The sequence below is a fragment of the Chanodichthys erythropterus genome, chromosome 3 (assembly GCF_024489055.1).
Source record: "Chanodichthys erythropterus isolate Z2021 chromosome 3, ASM2448905v1, whole genome shotgun sequence".
NCBI lineage: Eukaryota > Metazoa > Chordata > Actinopteri > Cypriniformes > Xenocyprididae > Chanodichthys > Chanodichthys erythropterus.
Window position 1 is genome coordinate 36,466,927 of NC_090223.1, and position 24,278 is coordinate 36,491,204.

The following is a 24,278-nucleotide window of genomic DNA, read 5'->3' on the forward strand; positions in this document are numbered from 1 at the left end:
CTTTTGTGTTCAGCAGGTTTGGAACAACATGAGGGTGGGTGAGTAAATAATAATAATAATGCATTTATTTTGTATAGCGCCTTTAAACGTTGCTTTCTCAAGGCACTTTCCAAGAAAGCTGTACAAGAAAAACACAACAATATACAGTAAGACTATATATTATACAAATCAACAAGAAATAAATCACAAAACAATCAAATAAAAGCTTTCCTAAAAAAGAATGTTTTGAGCAAAGTTTTAAAAGCAGCTAAAGAATTGGCATCCCTAATGTCAGTTGGGAGAGAGTTCCAGTTTTGGAGCATACAATGAAAAGGCCTGAACGTAACCTTGTTTTGGGGACAGCTAAGAGACCGTGCTGAGAAGATCGTAAATTGCGATTTGGTGTGTAAGATGTTAAAAGATCTGCCAAATACTGTGGAGCTAGACTGTGCAGAGCCTTATACGTAAACATTAAAATTTTAAAATCTATACAGTGTTTAACAGGAAGCCAGTGCAACGTCTGCAAAACAGGAGTTATACGGTCGCCAACCCTAGCCCCAGTTAAAATTCTAGCTGCTGAATTCTGCAAGTATTGCAATTTTGTTAAGAGAGGATTTGGACACTCCAGCAAGGAGAGTATTGCAATAATCAATTTGAGAGAAAACTAAAGAATTAATCAATTTTTCAGCAACAGAAAAGGACAAGATAGGGAGATTACGTGCAGTATTTCTAAAATGAATGAGTGGCGTCAAAGAAAACACCAAGATTTTTTAGTTAGCTCTAGGGCAACACCATCAACTGAAAGATCTATAGAAGCAGCATTTCTCAGTTGGTGGGGAGAGCCAAGAAGCATTACTTCAGTTTTAGAGCTATTCAGACAGAGAAAATTCTTAGACATCCATAACTTAATCTCAGAAATACAGCTGGAAAGATGAGGGACATCCAAAAATTGACCAGGTTGAGAATGTATATTAATCTGAGTATCATCAGCATTAGAAGTGATAGCTTAAGGGATTTTAGTGGCTGACCAAGAGGATAAATATAAATGCCGAAAAGCAGGGGACCAAGAACTGAGCCCTGTGGGATACCACTACAAACAGGGTCCACATCAGATCTGAAACCATCCATAAAAACAAATTGAGTGCAGGACAGCGGCTCTCTAGGACCGAACTTGCCTACCCCTGACCTAAACCAATCTAGGGCAGTTCCACATACACCAAAGACAGTTTCCAGTCTATTTAGTAAAAGCATGTGGTCAACAGTGTCAAAGGCCAAACTAAGATTGAGTAAAATGAGAATCGAGAGAGCGCCAGAATCAGAAGTCATCCTAAATGATGACAGAATTTTCATTTTTGGGTGAACTATCCCTTTAAGAACTATGATATTATCTTCCTTATTGATTGAGGTGTTCATTTTATGCTCTTTGTATTTCAATGCAGTGTTGTTACTTCTTTGCAATAAAAAGCAAGTTGCACAACAGAAAAGAAGGACAAAAAATTGGAACAATGGGAAAATCGAAAACGTAATAAAAATAAATGAACTTAATATAGAAAACACAATGGCACAGAATAGTTTTTGTATTGTTTATTGTTCTTTATCACAGGCAATAATAGTGCACTTTCATTTTTTAAATTATAACACAGACATTTATTTTCTCGTCATTATTTTTTCCCTCCAATTTAATGACTTGCATTTCTTATGAAAAAATGTTCCTACTGTGCGCAATGGGGAAGAAAGAGTACAGCTTTACAATCTTAAGAGGAGTAATCAGTTATGACGACAAAGATAATCAATAATCATCAGGTGAATATAGAATGGATAAAGAATGAAGATACGAGTAATATTTTCTGTTTACAATGAACAGAGGAGGGGGAGGGGGGTGAGCATACATTGGGGGCAGGCAGGGCATATGTATATAATGAGAGAAGATGGAAGGGGTGGTCTAAAGTATAATTCTATGATTGGGGGGGGGGGGGGTTGGGGGGCAGGACGAGGTATATAATGTATGGTAAATAAGTGAAGACTAACAATACATATGAAATGTGATACGTGTGCTGTATGTGTGAGGCGAGTAACAAAAACGGAATATCATTCAGTGCATAATGTGAAGGGGAAGAGGAAGGGATGGACACACAGAGCAGGAGAGTGTCATGAACACAGAGAAAGTATGTGGAGTGTATTTCACATTCACTCAGAGCTGGTGTCCACACAGTCTGTATTTGCACACTCCCAGACTTACCCTGCCTGAGAACTAACAGAATTGAACATAGAACATCTTCAGGGTTTTGCTCTGGCATTTCCTCTGCCTCTGCAAGTGACTGGGCATGTTTGAGAGCGCGCATGCTGACCGTTTTGTATATGTGGACTTAAGGCATTTGGAGTGTACTAAAATAAGAACATACCCCTTATCATATCTAATGAACAATGCTCCTAAACATTCAACAGTAGTGAAATATATTCAATGTGCTATTCGAAATCAATTCACGGTGATGCAGGAGCTGCTTGATGACTACACAGTTCGAAGCTCAGTGTATATGTATTTCCGCTAGGCTATTTTTGGGCAAGAGTGGACGTGATGGCTGCGGGATGGTGGCAGAGGTGGGACCAGAGCAAAACCTTGCTTTGCATTTAGTGCTCCTTGCGTCAGGAAAAGAGTGGACCAGAAGGTGGGAGAGAGAGTGGAGCATTACGGTCAGATTCTGGGCTTCAGGGCAGAGGCTCATTGGAGAAAGAGCTTTTAAGTGGATATTCAGGATCAGGTTCCCCTCATTCGCAAATGTAATGAGCTAAAAAGCCCCACTGATCCTGAGTCTGCACTTAAGAGAGCACTTCACTGATTCCCATGGGTGGGCGAGGAAAGGGACAACTATTTGTTTGAATACAATTCTCTTTTTAGGACAGTGCATTCCAGTATCAAAGTCCAGTTATCATTCATTTTGTTTCATATTGTCAGTATTGAGAAGGAGAGTCTTCTTGTGTGTGTGTGTGTGTGTGTGTGTGTAAGTGTGTGTGTGTGCATGTGTGAAAAAAGACAGAATACTGCTCGCATTTCGTACGAAGGGCTGGCCCGGTACGCACGAGTCCGAAACTTTGGGCTCTTGTCTGGGTAACATTCTCAAAGATGTAGAGGCGAACAGAGAGGGCCTCCTTCTCGTTCCCTCTATTTTGTTCCTTTGCTTCCATAAGGTTCACTTCAGTCTTTATGTTGTACATCCTTAAGGGTTTTTAATTCTTTTCCCTGTGGGAGACATCCGAGGCATGGAGTCATTGCTTGATGGAAGCTGTTCTCCAGTATACTCCTTTGTGAGTTTGCTTTTTTTTTTTATTCGAAATTAAATGAAAATGAGATGAAGAAAATTAGGCTGTTGAAATGGTTTTTAAAATGACATTTGCAAATACAAATAGGAATAGGAAGTTTTTCTGCCATTTTCGAAATTGCTAATTTTTCCTCCTGTCATTTTGACTTGAGCAGCTTGAACACTAATAAATAAATAATTTAATCAATAAATAAATAAATAAATAAATAAATGTGTCTTTAAATAAATCAATTAAAATTTAAATATTTCTATTTTTGTTTTTTGACATTCACTTTTTTCATTTTGTTGATGGTAACATTTCACATCTCAGCTCAAAAATATAAATATAAAAGAGGACACAAAAAACTTCTACTAAGAATCAAATGAGAAAATGGTGGAGGCTAAAACATTTCCCTTCTCGTTGTCTCTTAATATGACAGAAGAGAGTGACTGTGGCTATTTTGTTCCTCTTGTTCGGTCTCTGTGTGAACATGTCATAGGAAATCTAGATGCCTGCTCATCCCTCTGTGCCCTGCTTAGTGAGTGGGGATGGATCTGAGATACTCTGAGAACTGCAATGATGTACAACAGCCTAATCTTTACAGTTTCCAACAGTAGCTTCCATTGGGCAGCTCTCCACTGCGTATATGACGCTGACTGATTTTGGATCTACAACATAACACAGAGTTCAGGATCTACAAAGATAAGTGTTTAACATAGCCTATATTTCCAACACTTAACATCTCACTAAAGGCATAATCCGACCTCAGCTCATAAAGCTATAGTCACATAGGACCATAGTAGCATTTTGGGTTGCAAAATTTGGATTCCAGTTCTAAAAAAAAATGAAAGAAAAAAATCCTACACTTTTCTTTTACTCAGTGTTTTAGAAATCCTTTTTTTGTGCTCCATTTGGTGATAAGAATGAAGAACTTCCTGCTTTTTTCCTATTCTGTTTGCTTTTCTCTAGCTCAAGCAGCTCAGTGTGATTTTCTGATGGATCATTGCTTATGATAATGATTATGATTATGATAATGATGATGATAAGTTTGGGAGACATTCTTTCCTGTCCCACTTGGTGTTTGTTCCTCGGTTTGTATAGTTCATTGCCATAAGATCACTTGATATGACCATGGATGTCAAACTCCTTGTTTGTAGTGTACGGAATAATTTGTAGCTAGGGTTTATATTCAGCGATACATCTCATTTTCACTTTTCAAATCTTTTGTTCCTAAAAAGGATGTTGTATTTTTTTTTCTTCAGATGAATATTTGCATGTAAGAACACTTCCATGTGGATACACTCCTGACTGTTCTGTCGCAGTTGGATCCCAGGGTTTCCGCAAGTGATGTGAAAATCAGGGCTGAGTATACCTGTTGTGTGCAGATGGACTTTGAGGGAGTCATGTCTGGGGGGAATCAAAGGAGGGGTTTGTCCCCACCCGCTCAACAGCTTGTCTGATTAGTTCACTTAGGGCTGAGACTGGGTCCCATTTGAGGAAAGGAGGCGAGTTTTATCCTTGCCAGACCCCTTCCTTTGTAGAACACTCGCACTACCACCAATACTGCTCCCTTCTCCTCGATCGCTGCGCTCTGCTCGCTCAACGCGATCACCTCCGCTCTCCGAGCGATGAGAGTTCTGACGGGTCGGTGTGCTGGGTGGGCGAGACGAAAGCCCATTTTTCTCATCTGGGAGAAGAAAAGAAAACATCAGGGTGTGAGTGTGCTTTGTGGTTGAAAACATTTTAATTCAAATACAAATAAACGTTGATTAACTAATTTAATTCAGTTTAGTTTTAGATTTTGATACATGGTATATTATAAAAATTTTAACATTTCACTGATAGAAATTCAAATAAATGGACAGATCTAAAATCTAAACTAAAAATGGCCACAAACTGAATTTTAGTTTTTGATACAAGGTATATTATAAAACGTGAAACCGTCACATTTCGCCTGCATTATGCAAGAAAACATTTTTAAATGACACCAGTTAGCTGTCCCAGAAACAAAGCCTGACCCATCTGACCCATCTGACCCAGTGTGGGAGAAAGTTTTTATATCTGTGCCTGTGGGAGTATTAGTGGAGCTGGATGATGAAGAGTGGCTGATAGACTGGGATTCGGCAGAGTCACTTCCCACCCTTGCCCCCAACTTTCTGTTTTCATTTTGTTGTCACACCCTGCATCCCAATGTGCATACTATCCTCCCTAAATAGTATTGAATATTACTAATGTCACATACTATTATATATAGTATGGACATTATGGACATTGTGACACAGGCACAGTCACTGTTTCATTGATTAGTTCACACCTGTTTCATATTGAGTTCCATTATCTTGTGTATATAATCCCTTCACTCCTCTCAGTTCATTGTCTTGTGTTGGTTGTGTTTAGAGCACACCGTTTCCTTTTATTATAGTGTTGTATATCATTTTTGTTTTGTTTTAATAAAGTTAAGCTGTTTATACAGTCTGCTACACTCAAACATTATAACTTTGGCTGCCCTAAAATACTACAACTAAAAATCTAATAAAAAAATAAATAAACAAACTAGCATTGAGTTAAATCTATTGCACATTAAAATGCAAAAATTTGAATAAAATTAAATGGAGAAAAAACAGAAGTAAAAATTAGTTAAAATAAATGATTATATACATTTAATGTTTTGTGAACGAGTGCATGTTTTTGGATGGAAGTGTAGGTGTGGAACATTCACCTGCAAGCGCCTGCACAGAGGGCTGGTCGTGTGTACTGAGAAGCTGAGCTTGAATGGTCTCTACCACTCTTTTAAACCTGCGACTAGGACCTGCAAAGCAATGTTATTACATTTGTAGAAATGGCAGCATGTGCAGACACAAGACACAGGCTCTCTCATCTTTTTAAATACCTGATAACAGGGTGAAAGTGACGCTGTAAATGCCAGTCTCCCTCCTTCCCTCTCTGTCTCTGTCTTTCTCCCTCTCTCGTTCTCTCTCTCCTTCAGAGAAAGCGATGTCAACCTGAAATTTGACAGGCTTCTGGAAGACAGACGGACCTCCAGAGGACTTGTACTCTGCCCGGAAACTTGTCTGAGAGATCACACTGTGACTCAGGGAGGGAATCTAAATGAGAACAGAGACGTACATCAAAGTTTGAAACTTCAAAAAAGAATGAACAAAGATTTTTGAACTGAACAGGAAGATGAAGAGTAAAAGAAATACCTAACATACTAAAAAGATACTAACTGATAGAAAGGCATGGACAATATCGGCCTTAATAGAGCTAAGTGGTTTGTCTCTGATCACCACAAAAATTTGCTCTTCCCTCTCCAGACTGATGAAATTTCCAAACCACGACTTCTTTGCCAGCCTATAGCAAAAGATAAAAATATATGCAGATAAATAAACATAACGCATACAGTACACATTATTGCTGCTGTTGCATGGCTCTCACTGTACACAGAATACACGTCAGAGACTTTATAGCATCATTAATGATTTTAGCTATTTAGATATATAAGTGTTATCTTTAAAAAGACAGAAGCTAATTCTGCAAGTGCACAAATATACTGCCACCGTAAATCTGTCTTCATTCCTAGAATTATAGACGTTCAGGGAAAAGTAGCCGAATATGCTGGAAAAGCATCAAAACAAACACACTGAATCATAGGAGCAGGTTGTTGCTGTATCAACACTGCATTTATGGTACATAGCACATGTAGATTTAAAGATGCACCAATATTAAAATTCATTGTCAAATCAAATGTCAAAATTCAACTGATTTAAAATGGCTGATTTAAAATTCTATTTTGTCTGTAAAATTAAACAAAAAACTAAAATCGGTCATTTTAAATTTCACAAGTGAATTTAAAATTCACAACATTGGAATGAACTCAGTGTTATTTTAGTGTTATTTATGTATTATTAGAGTATTTATTAATTTTCTGAAACATTTTATTTTCAGATAGCTGTAGCTATTTATTTTTATTTCAGTTTTAGTAATTGTACACCTGGTTTCACAGACAAGGTTTAAGCTATAGTCCTAGACTAAAATGCATATTATAGCTGTTTTAACTGAAAGCAACTTGCACTGACTTATCTTAAAATATGTCTGAGCCATTGTCTTGTCTCAAGATGCACACCAGTAATATTTTATTTTTTCTAGTGAACTTTTATAAAAGCTACTTAAATGCCCTAAATGCCTAATCCTGGCTTAATCTAAACCCTGTCTATGAAACCAGGTCTTAGTACTTCAACAAACTTTTATTTCAGTTTTTTATTTCATATTAGGTTTTTTATTTCAGTATTTTTATTTATTCTTTATTTTAAAGAATGAAAACCATTTTTATTTGTTTTTTGTTAACAATAGCAACACTGAGATTTGCTAAAAATTACATTTAAACTCTTTTTTTTTTGTATTAAAGATGTACTGTTACATTATGGCAAAGGCAATCCTAAAGTAAAAATATGGGAAATTAGCATGAACAATATGGCTATACAACTAAATGAAGAAAAAAAACAATAAACCAATATCAGCCAATAACAGATTTTGTTTATTCCTCTAAGCACTCACTCTGGGCTGGACTCTGGAGTTAAACTGGACATGTCTTCTGATGTAGGGACTAGTGAAACAAACAAGAAAGTCAAAAATGTTACAGTGATGTTTGACTTTCAGTGACGTTTGATTAATTGACAATAATAAGATGTCGGTTGAAGCTTCTCTCACCCTGTAGCCTTCGGCGATGGAACCGTGGCGATCCTAGCAGGTTGTTCTTGAAGGAGTTGAGTCGTGTCCTCCAGTGGGCTGAACTACTGGCAGCCATTCCACCACTTCCCCCAGGACTGGAGGGTGGGGTTAGGGACAGGGAACCACCACCCACACCACCACCACCTCCTTCAGCTCGTGAGGAGGAAGAAGAGGAGGAGGAGGAGGGCGGGGTGGGTGGGGGGTGCTGGGGATGGTGCACAGGGGTCCCCAGAGGGGTGGGGAGTGGGGAGCCCTGTGGGGTAACCTGCGACACATGGGCAGAGTTAGGATAGATGGTCTTAGTGACAGACTTCAGGACAGAAGGAGCAGGGAAGAAGAAGCGAGGGATGGGGGACAGGAGCGGAGAGGGGGAAGGCGAAGGAGACGGAGGAGTCTGCAGGGGGAGGGACTTCATAGACTGCAGGTGGGGACGGTCAGAGGCTGCTTTTGAGGGCAGGGTCTGGGTTTTTTGGTCAGGTACACGTTGGGATGCCCGGGGTGTGGTGGAACTTCCTGCTTTGGGGTCTTTAGACTGGGCGGTGGAAGCAGAGGTGACTTCAGTTTGGCTGAAAGTGAAAACTGGGCTCTGACAGGTAGGAAGAGAAAGGATAGAAGGATGGAGAGGGAAAGAGGAATGGAGAGATGGACACAGCAATGGTCATGAGCGTTAATGAAAGCTATGGTATATGATTATTAACATTAGAATTCAACTGAGAAGAGTTAGGAAAATGATGCATAGCTCTTTAGTACGTGAAATCTAGTATAAATTAGTAAACAATAGTTAGGATGCAAAACTTGCAAGTTAAAACATGCTAAATATATTTGTGTGAGTGTGCGTGTGTGTGTGTATGTCTTTGGTGTGAATAATGACTCCAGTATGAGGACAGTATGAAGTAGATGAACATAAAAAGAGCAACTGAATCCAATTCAGCTTTGCTATTCATACCACAGTAACAACAACAAGCACAACAATTTTCAGCATTGTAAACTGAGCACTGCATAGTGGTATTTTACTTCTAATCCAATATCAATATGGCCAACAAGTGTAGAGTAACTTACTCGAGGACTGCTGAGGGGACTGGATGAGAGGCCGGTTGAAGCTCCGCTAACTGACCGGGACCTATCAGAACACCAGGACATATCAGTCAAACACCCCTTTATGTTCATGGATATGTTTGTTTACTTAGATAAACACATTTCTAGTGTCAGTAAAAGTCTTAGCAACTGTGAAAGGAATTATTAACTTTACACCATTCACTAGATACTTGCTTTCCACTCACTGATCTCTATTTATATATATATATATATATATATATATATATATATATATATACTGTATATATATATAGATAGTGTATATATATATATAGATAGTTCATATGATATTATCTATATTATAAATCAATGTTTTGTTTTCACCATGTTTTAAATCGACACTCAAACGTCACACAACACAGGTATCATCTACAATTCTAAGTTTCCCAATTCCCATGACTTTGTTTGGTCATTCATGTGCCAAGAACTCATTATTTTGACATTATTACAAGGGCACATGAGAGACAGGAAGGGGACACCACAAACAACATAAAACACTCTTTTCTCAGAAGCCGTGTCTCATTGACCAATCAGAGATTAATTTATTCACAACCAGTAGCTTTTATGTGGTCAAAAAAACAAAATATGAGATCATACGAAAAACTTATGCCCTTTACTGTTTACTTTACATTTTTTTTTAAATGACAGAAGAGGAATTTTATTTAAACTTAATTTTGCTATTTTAGCACATTTATACTGGATTGTGTTTGATTACTGAATAAGGCACAAATTTGCACTAAAATATACACAAAAGTGGTGCAACTCATTTGTGAATTCGCCCCGTAAGGTTTTACCTGCACATTTTTTGGGAGTTACTTAAAGTTGAACAGAGGACACATGTGGTACATCAAGCTTGACTTTCAGATGAAGGTTATTATAAGATCATCTTAAACAGTTTGCATGTACCTCTGGCTATGTGCAGAGGTATCCAGTGCTCTGCGGGGAGGTGTTGGAGAGCCCTGGTCTGTCACACTCAGTACCTCCAGACTCTTTCTCTCCGGCCGACAGCGCCCATGACGGGTCAGCATGGGCGAGTCCACCCGCTTACGGGGAGGATCTGATTACACAACCACAACAACACACATACACCCACTGTAACACAAACATCTAGTGTGTACACTTCATGAACAAGTCACATTGCAAACCTTACTATATCCAAGATGGAATCTAAGGTTTGTTTTTTATATATAACTATATATAAAATATACAACTGCAATGCAGCAGAGATTCTCTGTATTACAGTGTTAGGAGGGAAATTAGCATAGAAGCTGAAAAAGAAGTCCTTTTCAGTGTGTAGATGAGAGAAAGAGCTTCTAAGCAACAGGGTAAATAGTATCTGCATACAACATGGCCTATATGAGAGACGAGTCATGACATGACAGTGAGATGATAGACAGGTGTTATTAGTCAGGCAGTAGGGCTGCACGATTTGAAAAAAATTAGATTGTAATTATTTTCTTATATTTTGACAAGATTCTGTCAGATTTGCACTGCTGTTAAGGAGTATGTTTGATTCACTGTGTTATGGTTTGGTTTGGTTCTGTTCGGTTCCCTCTTTCCTGTGTTCCCTTTACTTGTTTGTTTCCATAATTTTTGATTAGTTACATACCTGTTTCTGTTCCAGTCAATGAGCTCACTCTGTGTGTATATAGCCCTTATTTTCTGTTTGTCCCTGTTTGTTCTCATTTCAGTGTTAAGTTGGTTGAGTGTATCTTGTTTTGTTTTGTTTATATTGTTAAGTTAAAAGAACTGCTGAATTAGATTGTGCCTCTCATCTCTCCTTGATGCAACCAACTTGAAAACTGCAATATAATAAACATTTAACATCTTACAATTTTCTGCAGCTTAGATATTTAAGCAAAAAGATCAAAAAGATTCAAAATCACAATGAAATAGGGTGTGCAAAAACTACAAAATAACAAGTGAATTACTTTTTACATTTCTGCTTGGACTCTGCTCTGAAAAATAAATCTGAAAAAGTTACTGTACACTTTAAGGGTTCGCAATTGGGTATACTCATCAAAAGAAACAACTCATACTCTTATCAATTCTAATTCTAATTCTCTTTGCTTTTCACATTGTACCAGAAACTGTATTTCAGAAAGGGAATTTTTTAGTCCCCTTTTAAGTCTCACTCTGTTGTTTTTTTTGTCCCAGTTAATGTAAATAATAAATTATTATTATCATTAGCTTTTTATTTTATTATTAGCTTTTTATTTTTACAATAGTAATTTTTGTAGAGTATATGTTTATTATTTTATTTTTGGTGGAAAACTGCTTGTCATGTTTACATTTACATGAATGTAAAAAGGTGGATCTGCCACTGTTCTCAGTTCACTTTATGAATGATTTATTTAGATTATTTCAAATTTATTTCAAATTTTATTGTGATTAACTGTGCAGCCCTATCAGGGAGAGACATTCCTTTCGAATTATACGCCTCTAAATAAACACAAGTTATGTCAGTAAATAGTAACATGAAAAATCGTGTCAGCATTGATGCCAGATTGACAACTTTTTCTCAGTAAACAGGAAGTCCCGCTCTGATCCAACCTGCAGCACCTGTTCTCCCACTCGCTACACTGCCCTAAAACAACCACGTGCTCCGACTGCCCTGTCAAGCTCTTAATGATGATGATTCTCCACCTTGAAGTCTCTTTTTAGTCCTGGTCTGGTCTTGATCTGTTTATTTTGGGGAACAAGCCCTCAATATGTTACATTTACAAATCACTGACGTTTGCCTTAGAGCCCTTAAATGAAACTGGCTTACTTTCCGGCCTAAAGCCCCAGCATGCTTTCTAGGTTACCAACTATTCTCATGGTGTTCAATGACTAGATTTGAATGTTACAGCAACACACACAGACCTGAACTCCAAAAATGTACTCACCAATATCATTTCTAGGGGGAAGATGTTCATCTTCATAACTAGGGTAGCGCTCCTTTCTGTCCAACAGAAGGTAGTAGATCAACTTCTCCTGGTTTTCTCTGGGAAGGGAGAGAAGCCAGTCAGAGGACCCAAATGATGTTTATTGTATCGACAAAAGCATTCTTTAAAATATTTTCAAGTCATCCAGGATTGGAATGAGTGAGTGCGTTGACATGCATGTCCTTAACACGATTATGCTTAATAAGCCGACAATGCACATGATCATGTAAATGTGTTAACCCGTTGTCCTTTATCGGAGTAAGGTCATAAACAGCTTAAGCATAAACCGATCGACACAGCTAGATTTTTGCCCCTTACGCCATTTTTGCCCAGCATGTAACCTGCTATCTGTTGGCTTTTTGAAATGCGCATGTGTGATATGTGACATGTGTCTGTGGATTTAAGCACACCCAGACAGAGCGAGCATTTTGCAGTAGGCAGGAGGAAATACTGTAAATTGCAAACTCAGACTCTTTCTTGACCCAAAAAATGATAAAACTGCATTCTCATCTCGTGCAGCAGCAGAAGAAGTGGTTCAGTCAAAATGCTGCAACTGTAACTGCATGAGAGGAGAATATATGAGCCTTAAGTTTCCTGCTGACATGTTGCAATACTCTACTTCTGTTTTTAATGCTTTATTTAACATCGCAACTGAATGACAAACAAAAATACATAACAAATGAAACACTCAGAGTCAGATACACAAATTATTATGTTTTAACGTCACTACCGGGAAATAAGTCACCTCTGATAACAGATCACCCTAAATTTCAGAAATGTTCATATAAAAATCACACAATTAGCTAACAATGTATTAATTTTAGGAAGAAACAATGAGCTCATTTAAGTAATTATTTCAAGTTGTGAACATAATGATTACGATACATTAGCATTGGAGCATGTTGTTTCAGAGTTTGCATCATCTGAAGTCCTCGCAGGAGTTAATTATTCAACTTATTGAACAAAAAAAATGAAGGGCGGGACTTGATTTTGTCCATTGGGAATTGATTGGATGTCATGTGAGTGACAGGTTGTCCCACCATCACCCGCAAAACGCCATCAGAGAAGAGAAACATAAGAAATTATAAGAGATACATAAGAAATAATAATGGAGATAAGAAATATATAAGAATGGTGACTTTAAGATGTCTGAACTTGTTTGAAAACTTGTTAAAGCTGAAGTCATGCGCCACAGCTTCCAAACGCTCCATCAGATGCCAAAAGAAAATGACAAACGGTGCTAATATACACTCACAATGTGATGTAATACTACCAAAAAATCTCCATACCAAAATCCCAGATGGCCAGACAGTGATTCATTTATAAATCGCTAAAATATTTGTGTCTGGGATGCTGTGAGCACAGAGACTGTAGTGTACACTGTACACTACAAGTTTTTTAATGCATAGCTTAAATGTCTAACATGAATAAATAGTGCTCATAAGAATACTATAATGAGCTTGTATTCTCGAGTGAAATGAGTTGGACCCAGAAGCAGCATTTCTTACGTCACAACTTAACAAGCGGATTCTTTTCTGAATGACAGGCTGAAATGTCTTGAGCACACACACACAGATGTTCAGACTCACTCTTCACACTGCAGGTCTCTGGTGAGCTTGACACGGTCTCTGAAGCAGCCCAGGGAATGCATGCTCTCCAGAACATCAGGGTCCAGATCTGTAAGAGACAGAATCCTCTTCACACACACGCGCCTCGGGGGTGGCTGCTCTGGACACGGCTCATTCCTGCCCCCTCTGAGACAGAAAGACACACAAACAAACCAATGTGGAGTACACATTAGATACAACAACACAAAAAAATGATTTTAATGGCAGAAGAATTTTTGCAGACAAAGAAAAGACCAGAAAAGTGGTCCTTATGACTTGTACACTATATTCTAGATCTTCAGAAGACATGTGATAGCTTTGTGTGAGGAGCAGATCCAAATTTAAGTTGGCAATGATGTTTAATTAAAAGCAATGTAAATTCAGTCTGACTGTTACACAAAACTGTTGATGAGTGAACAAAAGCTGCTCAAAGATTTTTCAATTCTGCTTTTGTATTTAATGGGGACTGCAAATGGGAGAAATTATGTCAGAATTTTCTTTTGTGAACTATTCAAGATAGCTCACACGATACTTACTGATACCAGGGGTGCTTTTGTATTTCTTCCAACTGAGAAAAGAAAAAACAAGAATTATCATAAATATACCTTGGCAGTACACTAAGAATACTAATACTTTTGTTAGCAAGAATGAATTCAATTGATGAAAAGTGACAGTATAAAGACATTCATAATGTTACCAATTATTTCTATTTTAAACAAATGCTGTTCTTTTGAACTTTCAATTCATCCTGACAAATATGCATGACAGTCTCCACAACAATATTAAAGTGGAACTCATTAAGATTTGTGGAGCTCCCCCTACAGGTTCCTTCAGTGAATCACACTGTCGTAAATACTCCAAGCGCAGCTCTGGACTACAATGACTACAACGCTCACCAGCACAGTAGTTTTGCAAATACAGTACAAGAAATCTCGATGGAGGTGGGTAATTTTCAAAATTGTCTTATAAAGTCATAATATATACATTGTTTTTGAATTACCGTAAAGCATTTTGTCACTCTTGCATGAACGTGAACATGAGCCGAGATTTTTTCGGGTCGGTGCAGCTCAAGTTGCAAGTGCTGTATTCTGGCGTAGACGTGCCAGAGGGGGTTAGTGCTCGCCTCAAACACACCACTACAAGTCAATTAACCATTGTAAGGACTTAGAAAACTATTTATGAAGGTAAAAAAGTTACTTAGTTCTGCTTTAAGCAGAACAACTGTTTTCAACATTGATATATATTTTCCCCATTTGCAGCGTCCGTGTCATCAGAATTATCCACACACACACTGGATTTGGATTTGGCACAGGTTTTATGCCAGATGCCCTTCCTAACTCATCCTAGCACTGAGAGGTCTGGGACACACACTCACACAGCCAATTTGGCATATCAAATCCAGCTAACCTGCATGCCTTTGGACTGTGTGGGGAAAACCAGATCACCTGGAAGAAACCCACACTGACACAGGGAGAACATGCGAACTCCACACAGAAAGGAGTCCTGGCTCACCCGGGGCTTAAACCCATAGACCTTCTTGCTCTGAGGTAACAGTGCTATGCCCCGAGCCGCTGTGCCACCCATTTTCAGCATTGATAATATGAGAAATATTCCTTAAGCAGCAAATTATATTAGAATGATTTCTGAAGGATCATGTGACACTGAAGACTGGAGAAATGATGCTGAAAATTCAGATTTACCATCACACGACAAAATTACATTTGTAAATATATTTAAATATTTAAAAAAAAAAATGAAATATTTCACAATATTACTGTTTTCGCTGTATTTTTGATCAAATAAATGCAGCCTTTTACTGACCCCAAACTTTTGAATAAAAGTGAATGTTAGGCATTTCAGCCGCTGAAAAATAGAAGCCAAAAATGGCATTTTCGGTTTTTGCCGAAAGAGAAAAAAAGCCAAAAAATATATGCCGCCCTGCCCCTCCATGTTCAGTGCTCAGGTTTCATTCTCGTACAGCTTTTCTTGTTACTTTGCGAGTGGCAGATGCACAACTCTGAAGCGCCTCTAGTCCAGCAGGTAAGTCTGCACCGGCACCCGCTTTGCTCTGCTCAATATTCTGCTCTACGCATGTGCACTCTGTGCTCAGTCGCTCATGGCCCAAGCGAATAATTTACTCATGTACCTCTCAAGCAAAAGCAAAGTCAGCTCAAATAAATTGAAATTTCTCTGTAGTAGACTTGTTTCTGTTTTCAACAGCCTTGCTGTGCTGTAACATGTTGTGGTATAGCCATGCTGAGCAACGCTGGTAAAATGACACTACTCTCTCATTCACTAATCCATTCCAAGCTACGCTCTGCTCACATGCTCTGATAATAACAGATTTGCAGGACTATACATTATTTGGACAATTGGTTGAAAAAATCTGTTAAATCTGATTCTGTTGCATAACTGAATGAAGAATAATAATATATTGATATTTAATATGAATATATTTTCTATCCGATTTTAGTTAGATTTTATTTATTTGCTTGTACTTTTTAAATTCAGATTCAATAAAATTATGGGATTTAATTAAAAAGTTTTTTCGTTTTCAGTTTGCATCCAGAATTTTCAATTTCGGCCCAGAAATTTCATTTCAGAGCAACCCTAGTGAATATATATTACTACATCTATTTATAAAAAGAGGTGCATTGTGTGCATGTTCTATACCGTGAGGCGTTTCTCAGGGTTGACCTCAATCATGCCACGAAGGAGAGCCTGGCAGTCTGGAGGAATGAAGTGAGGCATGTGAAATACTCCACTCTTCACCTTCTCCAACAGCTGACGCAGGTTATCGTGGTCAAAGGGCAACGCTCCCTGTGAGGTGAGATGTTACAATTCACACACATTTCTGAGTGCAACTGAGAGCTAGCAATTTGCTAAGTTGCTAAGGACAAGTAAAGAAGGTTTTAAAATGACAAATATAACACGCAGCAAGCTTCTTACCACCAACAGAGCAAAGAGAATAACCCCACAGCTCCATACATCTGCCCGACGTCCATCATATTTCTCTCCCTGTACATACAAAAACACTAAGTACAAATACACACTGGCTGTTTTGTTAGATTTGAATATATGAGACTTATACAATAAAACATATGGTGCTTATGCTCTAAGAGCATCATCCTTACCCTGATGACCTCAGGACATGCATAATGGGGTGATCTGAAGATACATAATGCAGAGCATTAATACTTTATCTTCAATAGCACAGAATTAAAAGCAGATAAACACAAACTACTGACCCACAGCTGGTCTCCAGCAGGCTGTCCCCAACCTGTAGGGAGGCCATGCCAAAGTCAGCAATCCTGATATTATTCTTCTCATCCAGCAGGAGGTTTTCAGGTTTAAGATCTCTGTGGCTGATAAAAAAGGATGTAATGACAGCATTGTAATATATCTTTGTATACTGTAATGCTCTTCCTAAAGTACCTGAAACCAGAATTCCTTTACAGAAAAATAATGAGCTATTTATTGTATTGTATACTTTGCAGTATGTTACAAGAATAAATTTCACAATTTTGAAATTTATCTTCATATTATTATTATTTTTTTGTTTGTTTATTTAATGCAAAAAGGATGCTCAACATACAAAAAATAAACTTCGGAAACTATCAATACAACCGTTCAAAAGTTTTGTTTTTGAAAGTAGTCTCTTATGCTTGTCTGCATTTATTTGGTCAAAACAGTAATATTGTAGAATATTATTCCATTTTTTAATTACTGTTTTTTGTTTTAATATATTATAAAATGTAATTTATTCCTGTGATGGCAAAGCTGAATTTTCAGCATCATTACTCCAGTCTTCAGTGTCACATGATCCTTCAGAAATCATTCTGATGTGATGATTTGATGCTCAAGAAACATTTATTATTATTATCAATCTTGAAAACAGTTGAGCTGCTTAATATTTTTGTGGAACCCAAAATGCATTTCTTCAGGGTTATTTGAAATAGAAATCTTTTGTAACATTATAAATGTCATTACTGTCACTTTTGATCAATTTAACGCATTAAAAGTATCAATTTGAAAAAAAAAACAAAAAAAAACGAAACAAAACAGTAGTATATAAACCGTAGTATATATTTGAACCGTAGTATATCTGTTCATATGGAAATAATGCTAGTCAACTTAGTCTTCTTCACTTGGCTGCAAGTTCTCAACACATAACCACATTGTCTTAATATCGCAAAACTTGCTACAGAATGCTGATAATGCAAAAATGTTATGAAAAATTTGCCTAAAAAGTAAAAGTGACATTTACCATATAGAGTGACTGTGACAGAAGTCTAGCGCAGATATGATTTGTCTGAAGAACTTTCGAGCTTCTTTAGGGGTCAATCTGCCTTTCTTTACCAGGTAGTCAAATAGCTCCCCACCAGATACATGTTCCAGCACTAGATACCTGAGAGAAAGACATTTATGAAACACATGAACAGAGATAGATGCACATGAAATGATCCACATGAGCACACCTCCAGAGAATGCAGGATGTAAGTCTAGACAAGACAAGACAAGACCAGGCATGCTTCAGATGTGTGGAGAAACAGAGCAGTACTTACAGATATTTGTTATTCTCGTACACATCATACAGTTTTAGGACATGAGGGTGCTCTATTAGTTTAAGAATAGCTATCTCTCTCTCCACCTGCAGAAACGGGGAGAGCGAGGGACATTGAATGAGAGAAAAGGAGCAACTTTAATGTAGGAAAAGACCAAGCAAAGATGATCACTCTCTATTAGATGTGAATTAATAGTCAACATTTTAGCAATACAGTCTGACAATACACAGCAGACATGGACAAAAATGACAGAACAAGTCTTGCATTTCTTTAGTACAGAACATAAGGGCAGATGCAGCATAAACTGTGGTTAATAAAGCAGTTGGAGTTATGCAGAGGCTTTGTTATTATTGAAGTCCTACTGTGAACAAGAAAATGCTCCAAAAGCAGGAGATGACTGGGAAAAACTTTTAAAAGTTTCAGTTGTAAATTCTTTGCATGCAAGACTTACTTTCATAAGAACAGATTCTGATAGCTTTTCTCTGTTAACTATTTTTATGGCCACCTTCTGTCCTGTGATACAGTGAACTCCTAACTTCACCAGACCTGCAAGAGGAACATAGATGGTCATTCTTCATTAGATGCATTCTAAAAGTGGGCAACATTAAAATACAGATGAGATTTCAGAAACTGAAAAGCAGCCAGCGTATAATAGCAACATTCAGACTGTACACTGCACAGTTTTGTGTAATTTACAATGCAGTAATTTCAAAAATGCAGTACTACCAAAAACACTATTGATATCCAAAAAACACTAGCATATACTGTTCATGCAATCACATAAATCATTAATGGACACCTAGTCTACTTCTTAATGCATATAGGTTTACAGTATATCACTCTTGTGCACATTCACATTCAGTTTACAATGTACTGACACTGTGGCCTTTGAATTCAGTGGCAACTAGCCATTGTTATTGCTCAAAACTAACTAGCATCCAAGTTTACATGACTACACTGTAAAAACAATTGTTGGTTTAACTTAAAAAAGTAAGTTACCTGGTTGACTTAAAAATTTGAGTTCATTGCAATTAAAATTTTGAGTTAATACAATGAAGGCGATTGGTTTAATCAACAGAAACTCAAAATATTATGTTATCTGAATCACATTAATTATTGAAGTTGATTTGACAAAAGAAAAAAAATTGTGAAAATTATTTTTTACAGTGTAGTAGTGACTGAAATCACTTTCAATTTTACTAATAACTTTTAATACTAGTATAATACTTATTTGAATTTCTGCTAGTTACATTTCCTATTTCATTGTTACTTGTAACAAACAAAATTGCAATTTGTTACAAATTCATTTTAAGTTACCATTTACCAATTCAAGTTTTCTTAGTACTTAATGATTAGACACTTGGTATGTATTCAAGTTGCTACTTGTTTAACTATTAATTACCTAGAACAGGGAGGGAAATGTTATACAACAATTTGGATAGTTACTAATTTCACGTAAATACATACTAGTAACAATAAATTTGCACTAGAAAAAGTACTAGAATAAACATATTAACTACTAGAATAGTGGCTAGTAATTACTAGATTGAACAGGAATAGGTTCCAGCTACAATGGAAATACATATTAGTCAGAAGTGAATAGAATATTTGAACCACAGATTCCCATAGATTTAACTGCAAAAATGTGCAGTTTGTTACAAGTAACAAAGAAATAAATCTGTCTCTAACAGGATAGTACTAAAAGCAAGGAACAGTGAATAACTGAATAGATAAACGTGTGATAAGTACCAGCATAATATTATCTATGTAAATTTAATATTGAAAAACAAAAGTAAGCACTAGTGACAAGAATAGCTACTGTTGAGTTTTAATAAATTAATGTGAAAACAAGCTTTCAATCAGGCATTGAAACAATACAAATGAATCACCACCACATGAATAATAATAATAAAAAACGCCAGGAAGATAAATTAATCTTCCTCCCTCCAACACTGCCCTTATACTGTCAGTTATGTGCCTCATTTGATTTCATCAGCTGAAATACCCCTGCAACACACATTAACCGCTTTGCTTACTGCCGAATCACCCTTTCAATAGATTAATTCTTCAATGAGACGCGCGAAGTAGAGCAGAATTTATCCCAATGCATTTACTGAGTGCTAATATCCCAAAGAGGAAATGCTCTTACCTGTCTGGCCCTTCCCCAGCGTCTTTTCCAGTCGGTAGGGCCCGACATACTGAGCTGCCTGACTCCCCGACAACTCCTTACTGGACATTTCGTTCGACAGCGATGTTGTGTCACAATATAAGGGGGTAAATCAGTGTATTTTCACAATGTATCCACTGGTGCCTGTCCTGCTCACGTAATAGCTCCGCCGTACAGACATCACAGACGGTGAGCGATGACACAGGGATGCTGAGGCGTGATGTCAGTGCCGTGGCCTACTCCCAAACATCTGCCGTCTCCTTAAAGTTGCCGGGAATCGATCGCTAACATTTTCCGTTCGAAAATATCAAAAATAAACAGGGGGTGCGCGACCAGCCGAGCCTATATGCCAAATTACAGCTGTTATTGCGATTTACGCGGCCTGTGGTGTCTGTTGGATGAAAGATGAGGGGACACGATGAAATCTGTATCAGTATATGGGCTATAACACTACAGGACTACATCAGATAATAGCTGTGAGCAACAGTAAAATGATTATGAATATTGAAGATAACGGGGTTATTAGATAGCCTGGTTCGGTCATCTGTTTATATTCGCCGGTATTAAGACATATGTTTATGAGGCATCCCGTTAAAGTCAAACTGGAAGTGACCTATTTATTAAAAACTTGGCCACATCTATCCTGCGAAAGAGCCGCACATCCGGTTTGTGACACCTTACACGTCTTATTCTGGCTAAGATTAAGTGTCTCCTTCTTTTGTCAGAAGTGTTATCTGAATCAATGTGTGGATGTGAAGGATGAGCGTCCTGTGCCTGATATAAACTACGGTCTCTTCCAGGCCTCACATCCGGAAATATGGGAGAATTGCACGGGAGAAAACAGCCACCCTTTCGCGAAAGAAAGCCTCAGTGTCTTCCGTCACATGAATCCGCCTATTAATCCACAGTGCGCGTGTCAAGTGTACATTGCGCTATTGTCAGATCTAGTGTTTGCCCAGAAATCCCTTGCTTTATGCGTACGGAACACATTCCTGGTCAAAAAACAAGCATCTTTAACTAGTGTAGGAGCCTCCTCTCCCCCTCCCTCCCGCTCGCGCTGGCTATGTGCATATCACAGCATCTTCTCGCGCTCTCCTCCCGTCGCCTCGGCTACCGCGCGTGGACTCATTCTCTCGAGCCTGAGTTACAGTCGCTTGAAACCGCCTGGCTTTAATCCGTCCGCCTCGGTTGCCTTGAGACCGCAGGGGCAGCAGACCCTCTGTCAGTGGGGCCTTTCTCTGTTTTCTAGCTCTCACTCTCCCTGTATTCCTTTTCCCCATCCGACACGAGCAGCATCAGCATCCGGGTTCTGCGCTACTCGCGTCCCCTCCCTTTCGCGATTCCCATCGAATATGCTCGTCATAGACCCCCACCCCATTTCCGCCCGAGAGCACGTCCCTCACATTACTGAACCCATTCCGCACATTATTGTCATTGGACACACCTGTCAATTTTTTGATATAGGCTAGATAAATGTTTTCATAATATTTTTGGATTAGCTGTCTTTTTTTTTACCCTTTTTTCCCCAAATACAACCACAGTCTTACAGGAATATCCATCTTTATAGATAGTTCTTAACCTTATGCACTTAGCAGACTCTTAAGTGCTTGCAATAGAGGGACATAATTCACCACAGAGCCAACAATATTCACAGTAGGTTGTCAGGTTTACAGTACACTATGTCAGATTTGGAAACTGTATGTTCTCTCCTATAAAACAAGTAGTTTATATATATAGTTGTAATAGTTGTTGAGCAGTTTTAGCTGGCCAGAAGCTTGCACCATCATATGCACATTGACAGTCTGTGTTCTAGATTGCTGCAGAGGCTCTATTTTGGGGTAAATCGGAAGATTTTATCAGTCTGTTTGTGAGAGTTTGATATGGTATCCTGACTGTCCAATGAAAATTGCATGACTTAGACACTGCTCTAAAGATTGTGGTGTGATGAGAAACGACCCATACAGGAGCTGTATGAGACATCTATTCTAAGACAAGCTAAGAAAATTGTAGCTGATGAGACACATTTTACATTTTAGGATTTTAAGACGTTACCCTCGGGGAGATGATTGAGGATTTTGATGTGCAAATCAAATCGCTACAAAAATTATTTTGAGCACTTAAACTATTTAATAGGGAATTGCTTAAATGAAAGAACAGGGTGGGTATACTGTTCTTTTATCTGGCGTGTGGTTATTAGTAATTTATTATGTTTGTATTGTTTATGTGAGTTTAATGCTGTACTGGCTATGTTATGATTGTCCAAGATGAATTTCTCAGCAATGGGACAATAAAGTATGTTCAATTAAATTAAATTCAATTAAAAAACTAAAAAATGCTGGGTTAAATATGGACAAACCCAGGAATTGGGTTGTTTTCACCCAGCCATTTTTTTCAACCAATTTTGGATTTATTTTTTTAGCCAACAATATAATATAGTAAAAGGCATGTTTTTGCTCACCCCCAAATAGGGGCAAATTTGTGGGGTATTATAAGCTGAAACTTGACCAGACCAGAGACTTATATTACATGAAAGAGGGCACACTCTAAAAAATGCTGGGTTAAAAACAACCCAAGTTGGGATGAAAATGGACAAACCCAGCAATTGGGTTGTTTTAACCCAGCGGTAGGGTTAAATGTTTGCTCAACCTGCTGGGTAGTTTTATTTAACTCAACTATGTTTAAAAATTACTGTATTGCTTAATTAAAATTAACCCAAAGTATGTTGGAAATGAACATTTATTAATGTTCAATGAATAATTATTAAACAATAAACATTTATTAAATTGCTTATTAATAAATGTATATTAATAAACTATTAAATTTATATTAATAAAATATTAAAGCTTATTAATAAACATTCACCTTTTGTCTATTATTGTTGCCTCTAATTGCATCTGGTTTTTAATTTCCCAACTATTTTGGGTTCATTTTAAGCTAGCCATATAGCAATTTTTAAACAATAGTCGGTTTACATAAAACTACCCAGCAGGTTGGGCAAACATTTAACCCAACCGCTGGGTTAAAACAACCCAATCACTGGGTTTGTCCATTTTCCACCCAACTTGGGTTGTTTTTAACCCAGCATTTTTTAGAGTGCATAATAGGTGCCCTTTAACCCAACCTGCTGGGTTTGTCCATATTTAACCCAACTTGGGTTGTTTTTAACCTAGCATTTTTTATGACAAGCTTAAAGCTATCTTCATGTTCCGCAACCATTTTATACTGGATAGGCCTTGAAATAGAGAGCAACACTACATGGGCAAAACTACTTTTTTTTATTGCTAAAATTAAAGCACCATCCCTGCCGTTCAAGATGTGAACACAAGGTGGCAGTAGAGACAAAGACATAGGGCGTGTTCTGCAGGCAAGAGATTAATGAAAAAATCCCCCAGCAACCTAATGCGCATGTATTTTAGTTTTATTATTATTTATTTATTTATTAATCTTACCCAGAAATATGTCATAGCGAAAAGTATCTTCTAGTACTAGATAATGCCTGTAGTCTTTGGTACAGTCAGCAGGGGGCAATGGTCTAGCTCTTTTGATCTCTTATTTAAGATATTTATTACATAAGTGAAGCTGTAACTGTGAAAATATTGTAGGCCATATGTGAACCCCAATATATTTAGCATCTTGTGTCAGGTCAGTGGTGCACATTTGAAAGTTGTCACATCTTCTGACTAGATTCAGGGTTTCTGACAGACTACTGTTATCTGATTGAGATCAGAAAGCAGGATTTACCTGGACATTCAACTCACTCAGCACTTTCACACAAATCTTCTCAAGGTCAAACACATTCAATGACCTTCCTACATGCTTTACGAAGTTTTGTAAAGTTATTCCTACCTGACAGACCCTCCTGCAGTAGCACACCCTCTTATCTACCCTCTTATCACAACCGAAAATCTTTCTC

The 24,278-nt window shown here is 37.7% G+C and overlaps 1 protein-coding gene across 3 annotated transcripts; it reads right to left on the bottom strand.

Annotated features, from left to right (window-relative positions):
- Positions 1–1,548: 1,548 nt before the first annotated feature.
- brsk1b (BR serine/threonine kinase 1b) lies at positions 1,549–21,730 on the bottom strand. Of its 3 annotated transcripts, none has more exons than XM_067382001.1 (19): positions 20,348–21,730; positions 18,650–18,744; positions 18,199–18,284; positions 17,901–18,041; positions 16,882–16,998; positions 16,768–16,801; positions 16,583–16,651; positions 16,307–16,453; positions 14,170–14,201; positions 13,616–13,780; positions 11,988–12,085; positions 10,006–10,156; positions 9,064–9,124; positions 7,984–8,269; positions 7,831–7,879; positions 6,504–6,627; positions 6,167–6,380; positions 5,996–6,085; positions 1,549–4,963 (listed from the first exon to the last, which is right to left on the bottom strand). In XM_067382001.1, the coding sequence occupies exons 1-19, from the start codon at positions 20,433–20,435 to the stop codon at positions 4,746–4,748; spliced, it is 2,265 nt and encodes a 754-aa protein (XP_067238102.1). In that variant the 5' UTR covers positions 20,436–21,730; the 3' UTR covers positions 1,549–4,745. The 3 variants fall into 3 exon arrangements, with proteins under 3 accessions (XP_067238102.1, XP_067238101.1, XP_067238103.1); XM_067382000.1 differs by having other exon boundaries at positions 7,984–8,590; XM_067382002.1 differs by lacking the exon at positions 18,199–18,284 and having other exon boundaries at positions 7,984–8,590; positions 20,348–20,376.
- Between the last annotated feature and the right edge of the window lie 2,548 nt (positions 21,731–24,278).